This window comes from Thunnus thynnus, chromosome 23 (genome assembly GCF_963924715.1).
Source record: "Thunnus thynnus chromosome 23, fThuThy2.1, whole genome shotgun sequence".
In the NCBI taxonomy this organism is placed as follows: Eukaryota; Metazoa; Chordata; class Actinopteri; order Scombriformes; family Scombridae; genus Thunnus; species Thunnus thynnus.
This window is the reverse complement of record NC_089539.1, coordinates 16,290,583-16,310,648: the sequence shown is the minus strand read 5'-3', so window position 1 is coordinate 16,310,648 and position 20,066 is coordinate 16,290,583. Positions and strand designations below refer to the sequence as shown.

The 20,066-nt window shown below is 40.3% G+C and overlaps 1 protein-coding gene across 2 annotated transcripts in view; it reads right to left on the bottom strand.

Annotated features, from left to right (window-relative positions):
- Positions 1 to 7,146: 7,146 nt before the first annotated feature.
- The window catches only part of cacna2d1a (calcium channel, voltage-dependent, alpha 2/delta subunit 1a), a 104,464-nt gene continuing 91,544 nt past the window's right edge, over positions 7,147 to 20,066 (bottom strand). For both annotated transcript variants that reach the window (XM_067582363.1, XM_067582364.1), the window contains exons 35-38: positions 14,156 to 14,282; positions 13,263 to 13,375; positions 12,473 to 12,555; positions 7,147 to 8,598 (exon numbers count right to left, since the gene is read on the bottom strand). In XM_067582363.1, coding sequence (XP_067438464.1) covers positions 8,476 to 8,598; positions 12,473 to 12,555; positions 13,263 to 13,375; positions 14,156 to 14,282 — 446 coding nt within the window. In that variant the 3' untranslated portion in view covers positions 7,147 to 8,475. The remainder of the gene's footprint in view (positions 8,599 to 12,472; positions 12,556 to 13,262; positions 13,376 to 14,155; positions 14,283 to 20,066) is intronic.

Genomic DNA, 20,066 nt, shown 5'->3' with positions numbered 1-20,066 from the left:
GCAATTTATGCCATCAACATCAATTTCATCAAGCTAACCACTTTTGTTTACATGGAAAATATAGGAGTCCTCTCTTTATTTCTCTTGTTATATTTTTAGATTTTCTTCACTCCAAATTTCAATCACACAATCAATCTCAGCTGCAGATCCTAATGTCCCCCTTCAATACACTGTGATTCTTACTGTAAGTTATGATACACAATTACATGGAATGTGACATATTCATCCAATGACGTTATTCACCTTCCAGAGTGAGAAGTACAGTATGTTCATGTGTGGTCATGTGTGGTCTCGTGGGGATCTACACATGATGTAACTTGAAGTGAACTCCAGACCACTGTTTTTGAAATACACACCAGACTACCAGTTTCTGTCACACTTAACAAAAATTCCAGCACAAACATTAAGTAGATAATAGAAGTCACTTGGGTTTTACAGCTAGGGCATCTGTATGCTTCAAATGATGCATTTGCCAGATTGTCTATCAGCATATGAAGCCGTCTCCCCAACACCTTTCCCCAACAACTGAAGCTGAAGGGCTGTGTTTACAGTTTGTTGTATTAGATTCTTGTTGTGGTGGGGCATCACGTCACCTGATACTTTGGCCCATTATGCTGTTTGATGTCTGTCTTTAACTATAATGTCCTTTGTTGTTGTTCTGTTTGTCTGACAATCGCCACGGAAGATTGAAAGGATACTAAACTAAACTAAGTTTTGCGACTTTCAAAAACTGAATCCAACAAGAATTTCCGTTGCAGGCAGCGATAGGCCAGGTGTGCGGAGGTGAGAAAGTATGCAGGCTTTGAACTTCTCTTTCAAGCTCTCTTTTTCATTCTTCATGCAACTCCTTCTGTCCCTTTCGTGTGTACAGCAGCATGAATACCTTTGAGGAGAGATGGGCCGTAAATGTGCGCCATTATCCCCATTTGTACAATTAATTGCATTGAGAAAACAAAGATGTGTAGTAGAGTTTTTGGAGAGAGATCAAGGAGGCAGTGACATGTACTACGTTGTTTCAAGCATACTGAACCTTTAGAATCCAAAATATCTGTGTAACTTTAGGGCTAAATAATTATTCAGAATCATGGAGTCGGGTAATCAAATTTGTGATGATAAAAGCAAAAATGATCTCATATCAGCAGCCCAACTCTGAGGATAAATAGGACTGCATGTTACAGTCAGTGTTTTTACATTAACTGTACAGTAAACTGAGACATTCTTGCTCAGGTATGTTTTTCTGAAACATGCTACCTGGAGCCGCTTAACTTATACGCGTGATGAAAGAATGTCATACTTTTACTGTAATTGCCTTCATCGTAATCTAATATTTAAAAAAAAAAAAAAAAGATAAGAATGTAAGAAGTTGTATGCATTGGACCGCTGACCCTCAGGGTACAGACTCTCTGAATAAGAGAGGCACAGTGAAAAAAGACATTCTGTGGGGAAGAACAAGATACGCTAAACATATCAATCTCAGCTTCCTCTGAAATGAGATCCCCTTGTGCCTTTTAAGCATCACAAGATATTCATTACAGCAGTTGTGATTGGGTTTTGAACCTGTGCCAAACAAATGCCTTCATGAGGTGTTTGAAATTTAAATGAAGGGGTACGAACTTCATTTGGTATTTGGGTGGTTACAAATGTCCCTCCTGAGCACAAAGTTGAACCTTTAAAATCACACAGACGAGCTAGAAGACGGGATGTGAAGACAAACCAAAACCTCAATAATGCCTTGGTGGTCTTATCCCTGTTTTTGTTGTGAGTTGAGGTTCTGAATGCTGTTTTTATTTCATTCTAGCCGCAACCCACAAAGTTATTCTTTCTTCCCAACAAGCATGTTGCCTACTACATCCTTTGTAGCCTGCATCTGCGCAAAAACAGAACTTTGTCAGTGGCGGTCAGCTGGGTTTGTCTGTGGGCACAAAACCAGTTTTATGTGGGGACAATGTACTCTTCAGTAATCCATAAGAATACACAGAATAGGAAGGGAGAATGCATAGACCATATCTTCTTCATCTAGTACAGTGAGGAATGCAAGAGTAAGCATTAGCCGAGAAGAGGGAGAGAGAGGGATATCTGGGCAACACATGCATATAAATGGAGTGGTGAGGTATGTGACCATTCCTGGTTAAGCATATGGAATCCCATTTTATACATATGGGATCCCATTTTATACAGCACTTCTGATACACAAACAACATGTGACACCATCTCTATACGGCTTGTAAAGCCCATTTTGGAAAAACAAATCTGCCGAGGTAATGAGAGGACTGTTAATACTTACAAATGTAATTACTTACATAATAAACTTTTCATATTTACTCTGGAGGCCGTTTACTTGCGGGCCTTCAAGCTAGATATCAATCAGTGACAGAGGGACACAAGTCCAGAGACTTAGGATAACAATCAAAAACACAACACAAGTGACCTCTCAGTGTAAACCAACTGGGTCATCTTGTTGCCAGACGCAAAATCCAGAGCCCCTGGCAGGAAATCCACCGTGTGCTGTTGACATTGCAACTCATCCGTGACAGACAAGGAATAACACTTTTGGGGAGGAAGAGTTTGGAAAAAAAAAGTGGAGTCCAAGAAAGACAGGGTGCTGTCACCGGAAAACACGGTTCTTAGCGTGATAATAAATCTTTCATACAATATTAATCCAAGGAGAGAGAATGCATTAAAAACAGAGATTACACATAGTGAAAAATATGCTATGGCTACAAAATATAACAGACAGGGACTGTAAAATCTGTCAAAATCCAAGAGCTTAACATAAACTACAATGTCATTTCTTTATGTTAGGATTATTTTTTAAATTAGTGTTCAATTTTCCTTACAGATTGCAAGGTCCATCAAGTTTTACGTACCTAAATGGGCAGTTTCAAAACCTTGTGCTCGATGTTGTTGTAATCAATTTCTGTCACAGGGTCAGTAAAATATGTAATTTCATATTATTGGTCTCTGTATAGTCATTCACCAGCTGTGCTACCAACAATAAAGTCCATTTTTTATTAAAAAATAAATACTGAAGACATTGTAATTGGTCTCATTTAAAATGTCCCCAAGCACCTAATGGATTTTAGTTATTCTTCATGGGCTAGTAGTGTACCTTACAGAACTAGGGTTGGTTTTTAACGTCCATAATAAAGAGTAAAATGAGCCTGTAGTTTGTCCTTGGGGGGGCAATGAGGAATAGTGGCTCTAAGAATCTAGACTTGAGCACAGCTGGTTTCAGGTTCAAGTGTAAAGTGGACCGCGCTAACGAGAAAGTCACTTACCATTTGATCAACACGCAACAGGGAAAACAGAAATTACTGTAAATTTATGACCAGAGGCACATTATGGGTCATTGTTAATGGACGTGTCCTTGAGCCAAATTCAATGTTGTAGAGAGATGTGGCTGGACCTACGCCTCCGTCATTTCTTTTCCTGGACATTGTTGATTTTGGCTGGACGTCAGTTACTGATGTTGGCTAGACACTGGGGGAGCAGACTCAGGGTGCTTCCTTCTCATTCTCACACACATTTGGATGGGAAATGTGTGTTGGCAATGTGACAGAAGTTAGTAACAGTAATCTGATCCACTGTGGATGTTTTGCAACAAAAGAACATCGGCCAGAACTCTAAAACGCAATGCAACAGATAGTAATCGTAAACTTTTATTCTCAATATACCTTATTTGCACATGAATGAACACATTTTTCCTCCCCAGGATTATAAACAGTGTTCCTTTTTCTTTTTGTTGAGAACAACATTGGTTTTGTTCAAATTTTTACATGACTGATTCTGGAGAATCAAGTTCCACTAAAGTGTAGCATATTAAAGCACAATCGAGGGAGACTGACAGAGATGCCCACCAAGACCCCTCCAAAGCTGAGACTGGCGAGGGGTGACTTGGTGGATGCCTCCATCAAGAGCCTGCCTTAAAACCAAAGGCAGAGAAAGATTGACTGACAGGCCCGCCAATCGTCTGCCAAAGAGTGGCAGCAAGGTAACAGACACAAAAAACACACATTAAGCAATCCTCAAGATTCTAGAAATAAAAAGGCCAACCCACATGATCCATACAGAGAGCACCAACAGAATCAAAAACACTTCATATCACATTGAGAGTATAATATTATTCCTGAGGTGACAGCATCTGATTTTAGCACTTAAGATTAGAATGGAACATCTGGACGACTATGGAGCTCATGTTTATTCTCCAATGTTTTCTGTGCATTTCTCAAAGGATCCAGTTGGAGCATTTTAGGTGGGGTGTAGTTTCACTCATTTCATATCCGCACAATGTACTTCTCTGCCCAAAGTGACTTAAAGGACCATACCAGTGTTTCTACAAGTTTTAGGTCCTTAACTAAAATTCATGCACATTTTATAGCCTGTTACTGCTGACTATTTTCCAATTTTTCCAACTTTTCTGTTTCCATTAAGGTCTGTTCAGTGCAAAATTACATAGCAGACTCTTCAAATTTGTGTGTTCATCAAAGTGAGCATTAAAGCTGCTATAATCAATATTTGCATAATAACAATGAACCAAATGATTATGTATGTGTGAAAGGAGTTGCTTCTATAGTGATGAACCGACAGAATTATCACCCGACTCTGCTGTTTCCACAGCTCTATGAAGCGTTTCAGCGTCTTTTCACTCATTGTTTTCATTTTACAGCCTGAAACTTTACTATACCACAGGCAGATAAAGTTAGCAGATAAAGTTAGCAAGTAGCTGGTGAACATATACATTTAGCAGCTAAAGACCTGGATATTTCCCTCAGGACGTGGTGAAGACCAAAAACAGAGCTAAAAGAAGAGTGAATATCGGACTTAATTGAACACAAAAAACACTACTACAAATGAATGCTAACGATGCTTCATATCTCTTGGATGTGTAAGTAGGCAAATGTTTTCCCTACATGTTCGCCATAACAACTTTATAACGAAATTTTTTTATAGCGTGTTGCAGTGCCCCAGATGGCCAAAAAAAAAATACATTGATGCAGGTTAAGGTTGTGTAATCCATCAAAGTGAACATCAAGTCTCAGTTCACTATTTTCAAAATTCCATCAGTGTTACTTGGGAATGCAATCCAAGTGCTGATTGATCTGAAAAGTCTGGACTCAAACTTTACTTTTGACAAACATTAAAAAGGCTGACTTCAGGATCACTGTGATGAATTACACAACTCAGGAGAGCTTCAAGAGTCTGCCATTTCATGTTACTGTAAGCAAAAGATTAGAGACTGATGGCTGCCTGGAAGATATAATCTGAAACTACAAATTACAGTGTGGTTTGTGTAAGTAGTCAGCTGTAATGTAAAGTATCCATAATTTTTGTTAAATGGTGTAAAACATGCAAAATCACTGGTACGACTCTTTGATAAAAGTGAATCACACATGGCTTGAACCAATCAGACAGACTGAGTCATGCACTCAAACATCACACTGGCCAATCAGGGTCCCTTTCCCCAGGCGTCTCAGACCAGAGTGGAGCCAAATGCTGTCTCCCCAAGAGAAAGGCAGTAATAGCTGATCATACCTTATCATATCATGAACAAAATGCCAGACACCCAGAATATTATGCTTCCCAACATTACACACTAAAGCAGGAGCGCACTGGATATGTTTTTTTTTTTTTTTTTTTAAATCAAATTGTCAGCCACTATCATGCAGCACAGGGAAAACAATTTATGAGACTTACATCTTGCCTTGGTAACGTTGCATAAATGTTATATTACGATAATAGGTTTCTCCATGAGAGAATAAGAGAGTCCTATATGGCACTTGATATTCTTGATAGTTAATAAACAAGGAGCATAAATACCATTGTTAGTTTCACCACATTGTTTTAGTTGGAATATTATAGTTGAAGATAGAGAAAACCTTGAGAGTAAAAAGTGCACCTCAGACAACTTATTGACTGAGTTACTGACGATGATGATGATGGTTTAGAGATGGTGATGGAGTTTTGCTACAAAATATTATTGAAAATATAGCAGGATTCCTTGATTTGACCTGGAGGAATAGCTATTTAAAAAAACTAAATGCATAAATAAGTGTGATGCTAGAATTTAATAGTGATTAATAGTGAGAGACAAATATTACAGCAGTAATGTGGCTCATACCGCTTAGTAGTTTCCTGCAAACATGCGTCATTGTTCTTGGAATATACACTCGTAAAAAGCTTATATCTGATATCACTACAGTCATATAATGGTTACTGTTCTGGCAGGTCTCTGCCTTCTCACTAAACTAATGAGGTATCACATATAACTTACATATGAATCATTAAAACCTATGATTGTCCATACCTTGAACCAACATACATCTTAATAATGTTAAAACTGTATGATCACTTCAAGACAGTGGTGCTAAACGAATTGGCAAGTGCAACTAGTTTAAGTAAATTTTTATATCAAGAATTTAAAACTTTTTTTTTTTAAACAATCACGGCCAAGTTTTCTGCCTTCTTCTTCTGTTTTTTTTTTTTTTTTTCCACATATTACTTCCTGCCATGCCAATAACGTCCTCTAATCCTCAATATTGTGTAAATACATAAATTAACAGCAAGAACACAGTATGTCATTCTCCACATTGTCCATTTGGCACGTTCAGGATGGATTTATATTTTCATCCAGAGAGCAATAAAATGGTTTATTTGACTTTAATCCTCACTGATGTAATTAGTTATACAATGAAATTTAGCTGCTTTATGAGTCCAGTTTTGGTCCTGTGAAATGTATTATAATTTATTATTTTGGCAGATTTCTTCTACTCTGCAGCAGTTGCTTGGCTGATTAGTGCATTTTTTAAAATATAAATCTGAACGTACTGCACTCAAGACGACACTATTTCAATAAAACCATCTACAGTTAATAATCTGTGAATTTTCACGCATAAGTCAGGTATGTAAGAAATGCAAAAGAAGGCACACCAAATGAAACAAGATTAACTTATATTGGAGAAAATGAAATACAGCAGTAGAGAGGATCATAAGTGTCGACTGACTGCAGTTTTATAGTGATTTCCGCCCGGTGCAACAGCACACAGTATAATATACTGCAAGAGGAAACTGCACTACTACACAAAGAGACAGAGTTGATCTTCAGTCAGGAGATCAAGCTATAAACACAAATAACAGATGAACTGATGGTTAAACGTTTGCACTTTGAATCACAGTGCAGACAGTAGTCATTTAATTTAAAAAGTGACAGCAGTGAATACAAATGTATCGTTTTCCTTTTTCTTGTTGACCAAAATGTCAGATACAAATTTTCATGTCTCCCGTTCATTTTCTTTAGTAGTGGCAATAAAACAAACAGTAGCATGCTGTCCTGACGCTTCTTTCAAATAACCAATAGATTGTAAAATAAATAAATACTACCACTTCTTTCAATTCAGTAGCCACATTCTACAAAGCTAAAGGGTTCAGCAGAGTCACGCAGTCCACATGGCACTAGACATTTTGTGCACTGAGCACACATAGGGTATCAGCCAGGCTCATCCTGATTGGTCAATGCGTGCTATGGCAACAAAGTTTTCATTGGAGCGATCCATCACCAAGGTGGGAAAACCAGATAACATTTACCACTCCTGATCAGGGCTGATGGTTAGATGATCAGCTACAAAGTTGAAATCCTTACACTCAGAAGCAGGCGCTCTGTGGCAGTTGAAGAGTTGGTTTCTGTGCATAAACATAACAATGAACATGATTTCCACACTGCAAATACAGTATCTACATGAAAGAACACCGCAGTGAAAGTAAAAACGATGCATCTTGCAAACCCTCAGAGACACTGTGAAAACGTTCTGGGAAGTGATATCTAAAAATCCGGCTGAGACAACATTAGTATCAGCAACCCAATGGAGGCAAATGAAGGGCAAGAGTTTGTGGTGGAACAATTTGGCATCTCTTACTGCAATCTTAGCTGAATTCTTGACCACAAAACAATAAATACCTAATAACAAACCACTGCAAATTGAAATTCAAAATAAATTGTACACTTGCAGAGAGCAGCGTTGTTTCTGGCAGTAGTGAATAAAACTGCTCAACATCTTCAATAAACATAAAGTCCCCCCCATCGTGATTTAAATCCCTCTGATACTATAAGGCAGTCTGATCTCTTTCATCAGTGACATCAAGCCAGAGAAAGTTCAGAAGTCGCCAATCATAATCTCTGGATTCCTCTGGCAGGGACCAGTGAAGGGATGAAGGATAGTTGTAGGTTGGGTTCTGTTACACATTTCTTTCATCACTTGTACCTTTGCACCTGGTAAAATCATTTTGAGAAACCCCTGAAAAAGAAAGTATCAAAAGAAGGAACTGGCAGGATTTGGGCTCATAGGGTTTTTGTTTGTTTGATACAAGCACTTCTCATCAGGCGTTCATCATTTCGGTGGCAGCATTGCATGCTGGTTGCCATGTTGGAGATAAAGAGGGAGGGTGAAAGAGAGAGAGGGTGTGATCAGGATTGTTCAGAGGTCATGATGGGATGGCGTGATGTCTGGAGCCATTCAGAACCCAGAGCAGCACCAGCTGAAGGGCCATCATTAACCAAAGTGAGGGACTCAGTCCGGACGCCCCGCCACAGTCAGGGTCCTCCTCCTGGTGTCCAACAGGGATGAAAAAGAAGTGAAGTTACTGTTTGTCAAAACCAGCACAATAAACACTTTTCAAGTGACCATTTGCTAAACCCCTCCCCTGAACAGAAATTGTCCAATCATAGCTTAGAAGCCATAACTAGGCACAGCAGACCTGTCAAACTTTGGATTTCTGCAGGTTAAAAGGATAAGGCTGGGGATTTTCTTTATTTTTCTTAATGTCAACAAATCTCATGTGCAGAGCCAAACCGACAATGGACTGATCCTTCCAAGCATTGTGTGTGTATGTTGTTGTCCAAAAATAATTAAGAGCACATCAATGAGCCACACTGCTGCACTGGGTGAAATGTTCCTTTGCCATGAAGATTACAGCCACAGTAGTTTGTTCAGGAACAGCTCCAAATAGTAATAACAGTGACCACGTTTTCAGTCTTGGAACACGTCCTCCAAGTGGACTCTAGACAGTAGTATAAGCAGAACTACTACGCGTCCTTGGTGTCCGCAGATGTCAGTGTACATGTCTGTTTGGGAGTATAATTGGGGCATAAGGCAGGTGCCACTGTGCATGTGATTCCGTTTACAGTGCTTTGCTAGCTTGTTGTACTACTTATCACAACCTCTTGACTTTTTACTACATTGTAAATTTCTCAAAGAACTTCATTACATCTTAAGAACCCTTTAACAGGATTTTTATTTTAAAACAAGTCAGCAGGAAACATTAAAAAGTCAGTTAGAGGCTAAAGTTTCAACCAACTCATAGAGCTAAGGATTGCTTAATTTTGCCTGTTAGCTAGCTACAGCTAATAAAATCTGCTAGCAACAGTTGTCATTTCAGCTGGCAAAGTCAACAGTCAGTAGCTAGAAGCCTGTCTGAAATCAAGGACCCACTGTTTTGAAAATTACTAAGAATGAGGGTTTGAGGGTTAAATCTTCCACCGTTATCCCTGTAAACTGCATACATTCAATGCTAGAACCAAAAGTTCAACAGCTCTAGCAAGGCTGGCAGGCATCAGGTGGGGCTTAGCAAATGGTCAGTTGGAACAATGCAGGGATCAAACAAGAGGTCAGAAAATACAAAAACTTCAAAATGTCTTTTATACTTGATTGAAAAATTTTTGAGTCATTATTTGTGAACAAAACGGTCCCAATACTCTCTGAAAGCTTAGCATCTGGAGAAGTATAAGGGGAAGAATGTCTTGGCTTGATATTATTTTAGAGAGGGAAAAAAAAATGTTGAGAATCATTAAAAAAGACATACAAACATCTGGATGCAAATGAGAAGTGAACGGTCTGCCTTAGCTAGAGTCTGGCTACATCTGTAATTAGATGTCAGCAGATATAGAGTCTGTTGAGTCAAATACTGGAGTCTATTGCCTGAGACGGATAATGATAGATGGGGAAAGATACAAAGACCATGGCTTGAAGTTCAAAGTCAGGTGAGACAGAGAAAATGTTGGCGAGAGACAGAAAGAGAAGGGGAGGTAAGTTGGGGGGAGGTGAAGACAGATGGTGGTAGAACATAAGAGAGAGTGACAGGTGAGAAAGATAAGGGCAGGAAAACAACGGAAAAAGACATTAAGTAGTGGAACAAAGCTGAAATAGTAAAAAACAGAAAGACAAAGTGAGGAAGATGAGCGAGAAAACAAAAAGAATAGAAACATCAGGAGAAAGAGAGCAAGTATGAGCCAAAGACTGTAAGACTGAAATAACGTTAATGAAAGAGAGAAAGAGATAGCGTTATGGGACTGACCCGAGACAGCACATGAACAGTGGCAGCAGTAACATGAGCAGAGAGGAAGCCAATGGGGAGCCTGCGCTCCTTCGGCACATGGCCTCATCCTAACCATCAACAGCCAATCACAGAGCAGGAAACAGAGAAAACAGAGAGAAAGAGAATCATGCAGCAAAAGGTCCATACAGTTAGCAAGAAGTTACAAAGCAAAAAAGGCAGGAAAATTTGATTAATGACAAACAGTATTACAGGACAGATGCATTCACTTGCGAGACATGAGTGTGGGAGAAAGAGTTAGTGTGTGGGCGGGTGTTTGTGTGTTTATGAGAGTGTGCTTGTGTGTGTGTGTGAGTTAGCAAGACAGTGCAGGCGTAAGAGTTAATTCATAAACTTTGACACTGGAAAAAGACTATAGAATGAAAACAAACAGGGCATTCAAGCACAGAGGTTTCACACGCAGAGATTCTGTGATGCTCATAAAAATGTTTGTTTAGCTTAGTTATTCATAAGTCGAGTTACAACCGACTGTTTGTCTTTGCGTGGGAAATCTGCACACATACTGCTTTCGAGGGATTGCAAAAAAAACACAAAAGAATATGACATGCACCATGTAAAGATATTAGTGATGGAAAGGTGCCATGGGTAGAATTTCTTCACTGATATATTGTTTCCATATCAAAAGTGCAACTTGAGGATTTTGGGCTCTGGCCAGTGAGGCTAAAAGTTTAACAACTTTTTTTTTTTTTTTTTTTTTTTTTAACACAGAGTGAAATCCTTCTGGTCTCTATTTTTTATTGGTCCCCATTATGTTTCTCTTGCTACCTCTTATTTTCCAGGTGAAATGTCCAGACGTATCAAGTTGTTTTCCAATAACTGCTGCCAATAACAGGAATTTTGGACATAGGGCTGGATATGAACAAAATGATGGTCAACTAAAATTTATATTACAATATTTTATTGTCACATTTGCCTTGATAACGATGAATGTAACAGTAATGTGTGCATACATCAAATACACACATGCAATATTTTCTACCTATGTCGCCTCATTTCTGATTTGTTTATCCTGAATATAGTAATTACATTTGCTCTCATCAATATGTTTTTTATTACATATGAAAGAGGTTGCTTGTAGTGATGAATTCACAGAGAATTTTCACCCGACTCTACAGTTCCCCTCACCTCTACCAAGTGTTTAGCATCTTTCCTTGTTATAGTTTTATGGCCCACAATTTTGCTGTTTTAGTTCACTTTAACAGCTCTCATTAACCATTTCTCCAGCAGAAGCAGGAAGCGGTTTTCAGCTAAAAAAAAAACAAAAAAAAACGCTGCCCAGCCCCAAACCACAGACAGAAAAAGTAAAGCAAGAGCTGGTGAACATAGTGGAGTATTTAGTAGTTTAAGAACTGAAAATTTCCCTAAGGAGTTGGTGAAAACCAAAACAGAGCTGAAAGATGAGTGAATATTTAACTTACATTCAGCGGGTGGCCACATACATGACTTCAAATTAGTACTAATGTTGTTCCATATCTGCTGGATGTGTAATTACAGTAGGCAACTGTTTACTACCATGAGAATTTCATGAGTTGTGTTTTTAGCTTTTGGTGGTGCCCCCAAGTAGCCACAAAATCAGTTAATGCAGCTTTAATTATTTTGTATTCAGATAATTTGTTTCTCAAAATTTGCAATATAAATAAATTTAGATTGATAAGTTGCCTCATAATGTCAGTGATGTGATAAATTTGGTTTACACAATACATGGCAGGTTCAGATCTACAGATGGCTATCATGGTTTTATAATAGTGCTGTAAGTGCTGTATGAAACTGTTTGAGGTCTGTCTTTTAATCTGTAATCAAGCCTATGTTTTCCTTGGCAGTAGACTCAACTGATTTTACCAGTGAAATCCAAAAACAGTAGCCTCGAAGCACACGCTTTCATTTTTGAATTCCTTTTCTGATTTCAGACTGGATTTTCTGTAAACTTTTTAAAATTCTTAGCAGACTAATAAAGCAGTTACAGTCTCACTGTTTAGCAGCTTGAGATGATCATGTATGAAACACTACGCACAGCACCCTTACTAAGAAATTTGTGCAATTCAAATTGTTTTCAACCAGAAGCGGTCCGGGTCTGATGAAAGCAACTTACGTGTTCATTATTATCAAAACAGACTGAAGGGCCTTTCCTGTACCGAGGATTTTGAGCCACTTTACAGGGATCAGGACCATCAGCTGGGTTATTTGAGTCAAGAATATGACACAATTTCCTCTTAGAATCAATAATAGATTACCACATGGAAAATTATTGAAGTAGAAAATCATATCATTGTGTATTAACTCCAAATCAAGCAGATCCAGTATAATTGTGGAAAGACTATGAAGACTTTGAGAAAGTTGTCTCTTTTTGGATTCGAGCACATTGCTCAATACTTCAATCATGTGGCACTCATTTTCAAGCATTGTGTTTTCCAAGAGGCTTAATCTATAATTGACCACAGCCCTGTGTGTTTGAGAGAACATCATAGATTTGTTTGTAAGCTATTGAGCAGATTTCACCCACACTACCATCTGCCATACAGATACAGTGAGAGAAACCCAGTGTAGAAACAGCTCAATTCTGTCCAAATCCAAATCTTAAACGTCAATATCCACGGAAATGCGCACTCATTTGTGAGGCTGTGGGAATTAGGAGATGCTAACAAGGGAAATAGTGAGTGGTGACAGTTACAGATGATGGAAAACAGTCTTTTTACGGAAGCTTGGGGACAGTTTTCTGTTATTTCCTTTCAACAGAATGTCAAAAATCTAGACTCATGTCATAATCAGCCTCTATACATGATTGTGTTGTCAAAAACACAAACTATTTAAACATCTGCTCACTGAATTTAATGTACAGATTCTCTGCAAGATGACAGCTGTGTGTGTCTGTAAAAGGATACTTTGCTGTTCATCCTGTGTTAATGGCTTGGTGTCACAGGATGAGCAGGTGAGTTTTGCATCAGCAATGATAAAGACCAGGTTCGTCTTGGGCAGCTTTTCAGCATGGTAGAGCCTGGAGAGGAGCAGACAGACAAGAGACACCAGAGCAGTTGTTGACACCTGGGCTTGAGTCCAGGAAAGATGGAGATAAAATTTCATTGAACACAGGAGATGCAGGAAGTTGAATATTTAAACAGAAAGCAATGAAAGGAAGACTGCTTTAGTCTCTCTGTTAAAGTAGCTGGAGCTGTTAAAGTAGACACTAATTATTCCACATACAGGACTAAGCAACACTCCAGTAACCTTTAATCTTTAATAAAACTCTTAACTCCAAACACAATGAAAAGCACACAGTGGATTGCTCCACAGTGAAGTTTCCTAACTGCTTTTATTCCCAACGGAACACAAACCTGCTGTGCCACCCCACTGTCCTCCAAGACCTTTACTGAAATCCACATGTCGCTGGTGCACAAATGATTTTCTCTGCTTTTTTATGGCGGTCGTTAAAATGAAACGTGTGTGCGGCTAATGTGCAGGAACGCCGCGTGGCATGCGGGCAGGCACTCCATTAGCCGGCACGAGGGGGCCTTAAAACAGCGTATGTACGCACATATGTGTGTAGTCACACACACGAACGTGCCAGGACGGTGGTCCACACAAGTGACTTGACTTCACCTTCATGGCATGTGAATTTTTACAGCCCTCTCTCTTAGTGCCACCTCTGGGGACTTCATTTGTGTCTCATGGATGCAAACGTATTGCAGCAGCTCTGGGAAGGCGTTTGGACCTTAACTATAATCTGTAAATATGTATGTATGAGCCTGGTGTGCAGCCGTCTTGTGGATTATTTTACCTGGAGCAGTTTTCACAGTCGACTGTGCCTTTGAAAGACATGTTCTTGGTCTCAAAGAAGTATTGAGTTTGCTCGTTGATGCAGACCTCTTTACTCATGGCGTCTGCCAATTCATCATCCATTTCGGCTGTGAAAGGACACACAAGCACATTGAGGTAGATTCAGGATTCATTTCAGGATCAAGTTTAACTTTGTTGGAGGCGTCCAATGGCCCAGTGGCTAAGACGCATATACAGCACTATATAACAGCAACGTCCCTGCTTCTATTCTGGCCAAGAACCTCTGGTGCATGTCATCCACCTCTCACAAGACAATGTCTCTTTCAAACAAATGCAAAATGCCAAAAAGTTTAAAAAGTCTAACACTGTCAAAGGATATAGTTTACACTGGAAGAAGGAAGAGCTGCATGGTTTTGATGGCTCATAAAACAGGTGCTCTTTAGTGGGACAGGTGTAAGTACAAAAAAAAGGATCCAGGAAATCTTGCTTAATATTTGTCTTTAAGTGGTGCAGACAGCCATGGGAAAAAAAAATTAGGGCACTCCATACATACCATACATGCCAAGAAATGTGAATCTACAATAAGGCATAATAACATTAAGTGATCCACATTAAGTGGAAATATAGTAAATCCTGAAAATACCCAACAAATACTAGCAATAAGCAATAATATTCAAAAATTAAAAAATGAGAAAAGATATATGTATCTATGACACTGACTTCACATAATACCAATGAATTCAATTAATTTTAATTAAGAAATAAATATATACAACAAAACAATCATATATATATAAATATATGTATGTGTGTGTGTCTGTACAAAAAGACTTGCAACGAAGCAATAAGTTACAGTAAGTGCTTTTGCACCAAAAAAGGAAATTCCATGAGGCTCAAGTGTAGATAACCAAGTCCCAGTTTGACAATTAGTTACCTGATTCCCTGCAGAATGGCCAAATAATTAGAGCAAGTGCTAGAGTCTATTGCAAATCAAAATTGGCATGTATAAGGGATGAACAAACACATCCAAATTTTGCCAGATCAAAGAATATTACATTATGCTCAGATGAGTGGCACTAAAATATTGAAGTATAAAAGCACTATAAATATGGATTGATCATAGTCACTGGACATTAGATATACATAATGTTTAAATGAGCAAATATCAACATTTTCACAATAGCGTCTAACTACTGGGGATAGTCTGAGCATGTAGAAAACCAAAGGATATTAGAGAAACAGCAGAAAGTCTACCTCATCATTCAGTCTTGGAGACTTAGTGGCCTTTAGTGTGACAATCCAAAATGTTTCTTGTTGGAGGAGTTTATCACCACCTCTTATACGAGACTTCAAGGGCAACAGCTTTCAAGGAAGCAGGGCTCCTATATCCTACTTGACTGTAATGAACAGTCATAGTTTGGATTTTTTGTGCGAATAGCAGCTCTATCTCACACAGGCTCCACCCTCCCTGTACTCTATGGGTAATACTCTCCTCCAACCACATGCATGTATTCACCCACTTAACTTTGCAAAAATGTAGCCCGCCAATCAGGACGCGCCTACCTGAATATGTGTGGAGCCCACAGTATATAAGGCAGTTTGTCTGCCCGTACAATATTCTTTTCTCTTCAGTGAATGATGAGTTTGCCCACTGATCAGTTTTCTCCACGTAGTGTGGAATCGCTACTTTAAAACACTCCTCACTCGTCATGTCCCAGCTTCATAGCCGGCAAACACCATCATGAGCTCTGCTTTCAGTGCCTTGGATGAGTCAGTGCGGAGAAAGGTGTTCAGCATCCACCATCCTGCGTAAACTGCCGACAGCTGCCCGAGATTATGTGCCAGTGGTGTTGGGATCACTTTTGGTGTTTCGATGTGTTATCCGCTGCAAGGAGAGTGAGTCGGACCTCGTGATCAATTACACCGAGTCCCCCACTCATCACTGGGGGAATGACGGCTTCATTGCAGATGAGGAAGATAACATCTCATCGGTGTCTGGAACACTGGCATCTTGCAGAGCCTTGCTGGTGGCACCGCAGCACCACCTCCTCCGTGAACTAGGAGCACGGGCACAGAGTGCAGATGGGGCTCCATGACAGCAGGCTCCCGCTTGGAGCAAATCGACAGCACAGAAATGACTATGGCTATGTCTATGGGAGAGACATCTCGACGGCAAGGGCTGTGTTCACCAGCCCCCCTACGATGTGACAGCAAGGTTTTTCCACTCCCTCCCGCCATGCTATTCATGATGTTTGTGAATGTTTGCCTGTTACATTGTTTTGATCAAAATAAAATACATTTCTAACAGAAATAACAAGTTCCCACACCCTCCCCAACTCCCAATTCTTCATGCCGCTGTGGTGAAGTCAGATAAGTTTGCTCCACATGGCGTGTCATGGCTGTCCAATGTTGCACAACACACACACACTGATGTTGCACCTTAAGCATCAGTGTGCGTGTGGGACCCTCCCAGTTTCAGGACACTGAAACTGGTTATTCTCTCCAGTTCTACTGTGTCCCTCCTCCATTCATGGGTGTCAAGGAGGTGAGTCTATCCTCCCGAGGGGAGATAGACTTTCTCTCAGCAGAGATCCATGACCTGTTAGAGAAACAAGCTGTGTCTGTCGTTCCTATTCATGACAGACAGAAGGGGTTTTACTCCGTGTACTTCCTGGTTCCCAAGAGGACGTGATATTTCAGACCTATTTTGGATCTTTGCACACATTAACATCCTTGAACGGCAGGCTGTGTTCTTGGTCCTCCAAAACTTCAAGCCCCAGGGGATACATGTATTAGTGAGGACCGACAACCAAGCCGCAATGGCCTACATCAACAGGCAGGGTGGAGTTCAGTCCACTGCCCTGTTGAGGATGACGGAGGACCTGTGGAGATGGGCCTCAGAACATCTGTTGTCTCTGAAGGCACTCCACATCCCAGGACTGGGGAACAGGGGGGCCGACCTCATGTTGAGGACCAGACCCCCTCCAAACAAATGGAGGCTTCACAGACCAAGCTGATGCAGGCTGGACTGTCTGTACAGGTTGTACAGACCATTCAGGTGGCGACGGCGGGATCCACCACTGCCTGTTATAGGGTGAAGTAGTTGGGATTCCAACGGTGGTGTGAGGAAAGGAGGTTAGATCCCCTGATGTGTGCAGTTGGTTCTATTATTTCCTTTTGGCAGTGTTTGCTGGGAAGAGAGCTGTCTCATGCCACTATTAAAGTGTATGCAGCAGCCATCTCTTCCTGTCACAAGGGTTTTGGTGACAGACCAGACCAGCCGCCCTCTTGTGAAACTTTTCTAGCAGTGCATCAGGAGACAACGCCTGGTGATGCGTGCTTCTAGCCCCAAGGGGAAATGCCACTGGTGCTTGAGGCTCTGGTGAAGGATCCTTACGAGCCTATGGTGCTTTTTGCCCTCCACCCCATGCAGGGGATGGGGGGGCAAAAACTGCATCGGCTTCGCCCAGCCCTATCTAAGAAACGCTTTGTTAGGTGGCTTTGTGAATGCATCCCCCAAGCCCATAAGCAGGTGGGAAGAGACTCTCTTATCCCATCTTGTTGGATCTAAGTGAATAATGGGGACAAAACCTTTTGGCATTGGTCCAGTACTGAGCAAGAAAGCTTCAGCTGGCAGCCGGGAAACGAGCTGCAATTCTTGGGGGCCCGTCAAAGTACGTCCGCTAAAAATTCTCAGATTGTCCTCAGATTGTTATTATAAGTGTCTGATGATGAAAGTAAACACAGGAACTAGCCACCTGCAGCAGCATTATGGCTAACTTTCTAGTTTCCTTACAGTCCAACCGCGGTGAAAGTCAGCCTGATAAACAAACTGGTGTGCGCAAATGAATATGTGGATGACTTACATATTGTAATTCCTCACACAGTTACGTGTTGAAATCACATTTTTCTTACTGTGTAAAGCTGAATGTTTGGTCCAACCAGCCTCGCTCTTTTCATCCAGTTGATTCTGTGGAGGTGAAATAGTCTCCAGGACGACAATGTTGATAAACGCTGTAAATCCATTTGAAGTAGTTATACAGCTGGGATTACTCTCATCCGTGGACACTTCTAGATTTTCCGAGTCTGGCAGCAACAGGTCCCACTCTGCAGAAAAAGTTTTCCGCTTCACTTGTCAAGAGAGGAAAGCAATGACTGTAGGAACATCAGCAGTTTCTCTGAGGTAACCGTTACTGTACGTTAACTTTCCTGACGGTCCTGTTGCCTTTCTGCCTCCATTCTTCATTTTTCCCCTTTCATATGTTTTATCTCCTCTCTGTGTACTCCTGCTCGAATAAATATGGTTGGCCAGTCAAAGTGAAATGACTCACGATTGTCCTCATAATCGTCAGTGGGATAATACGTCATTGCACTTAGTTTTTTTTCGTTTCCTTACAGTCTAACGGCGGTGAAAGTCAGCCTCATACATGTAAACAAACCAGCATGTTCGGATGAAAATGTGGGTGGTTCGGTTAGCCGGCAGTTAGCCATAATGCTGCTACAGGCGGCTAGTTCCTGTGTTTACTATTGTTGTTAAACACTTATAATAACAATCTGAGCCTGTCAGTGACTAAAACAAGCACTTTTAGTGGACATACTTTGACGGGTGCAATTACCCCCAAGTATTACATTGCAGCCCGTTTCCGGCTGCCGGCTGAAGCGATCTCATTCAATACTGGATCAACTTCAAAAATTTTTGTCTCCATTAGTCACTTACACCCACAATGATGGGAAAATAGGGTCCAGGCTGAAAAATACCGGAATTTCCCTTTACAGTATGATGTTTCCAAATCCTTATGTTTATACCCATGCTCTCCAAACCGTAGCCTAATTTCTGCAGCTTTTAGATCAAAGTCCTCTTCTTTTTCCTGGAACACGAATACATTGTTGTTAAGAGTCTACTGTATTAACATCAGAATGAATTCATTAGGTGCATTGTCATCTGTTCTAGATTGTAAAAAAGGTTCAATGCTTCAAGACCTTCCTCATGTTTGATGTTACTACAGTATATAAGGATGTAACACCCATGGTGACCATGAATGCATCACCAATGTTTTTAATCTCATCAATCCTGGTAAGGACATGTGTGGTGTCTTATATATAGGATGGAAGAGCAGAAGCAAATGGTTTAATGAAATGATTGATGTACTGAGAGGCTGGTTCAGAGATGGAGGATATCACTGATGAAGGGTCGGCCTGGACAGTTAGATACACAAGGAAGTCCCACTCTTTTTCTGTTATCCACTTTTTCTCAATGGCATTATTCAAAATGTCCCCTAGTTCACGTTTCATATACTGTATTCCAAAGAATTGGATGAAAGTGAGGTGTAATATTCAGAATTGTGTAGCTGACGTTAGGCTTCCTGTACATATTGGACTCTGACCCTGATTACCACAGCACCACCCTTATCCACTCTTTTTACCAGTAGGTCTTCATTATTAGAGGATGTTCTACAGTTTGGTTCTCAAAATAGTATTTTGAGGATTTTAGTGATACCAAACTTTCAGGTGCAGACTCCTGTAGAATTTAAATAGGTCAACCTTTGTTTGAAAATGATTTGCATAATTTGTGGGTGCAAAACTAGGACCCCAGGACAGCAAAGATAGACATTCCTGTGGGAGAGGGATACCTGATATATTTATCAGAGTCTTGTCCTGTCTGGTTGTCCGTCTGGTGGTTTGCATGACTCGCTGGTTCTGACAGGGAGTCATGTGTGTTCTTCCTCCTCCCCTGTCTTGTCTTTTGCTTGCGTGGGACATATGATAGTGATGAGGGGGCTCTATAAAATGGTGGTTGTTTATGAGATCAAGAGTAGCTACACTATGCACACCTGATAGTCAGCCAGATCTTGCTTGAATTTATTCAGTTTGGACTTAATAAAGTCCAAACTTTGGACTTAATAAAGTCGCTT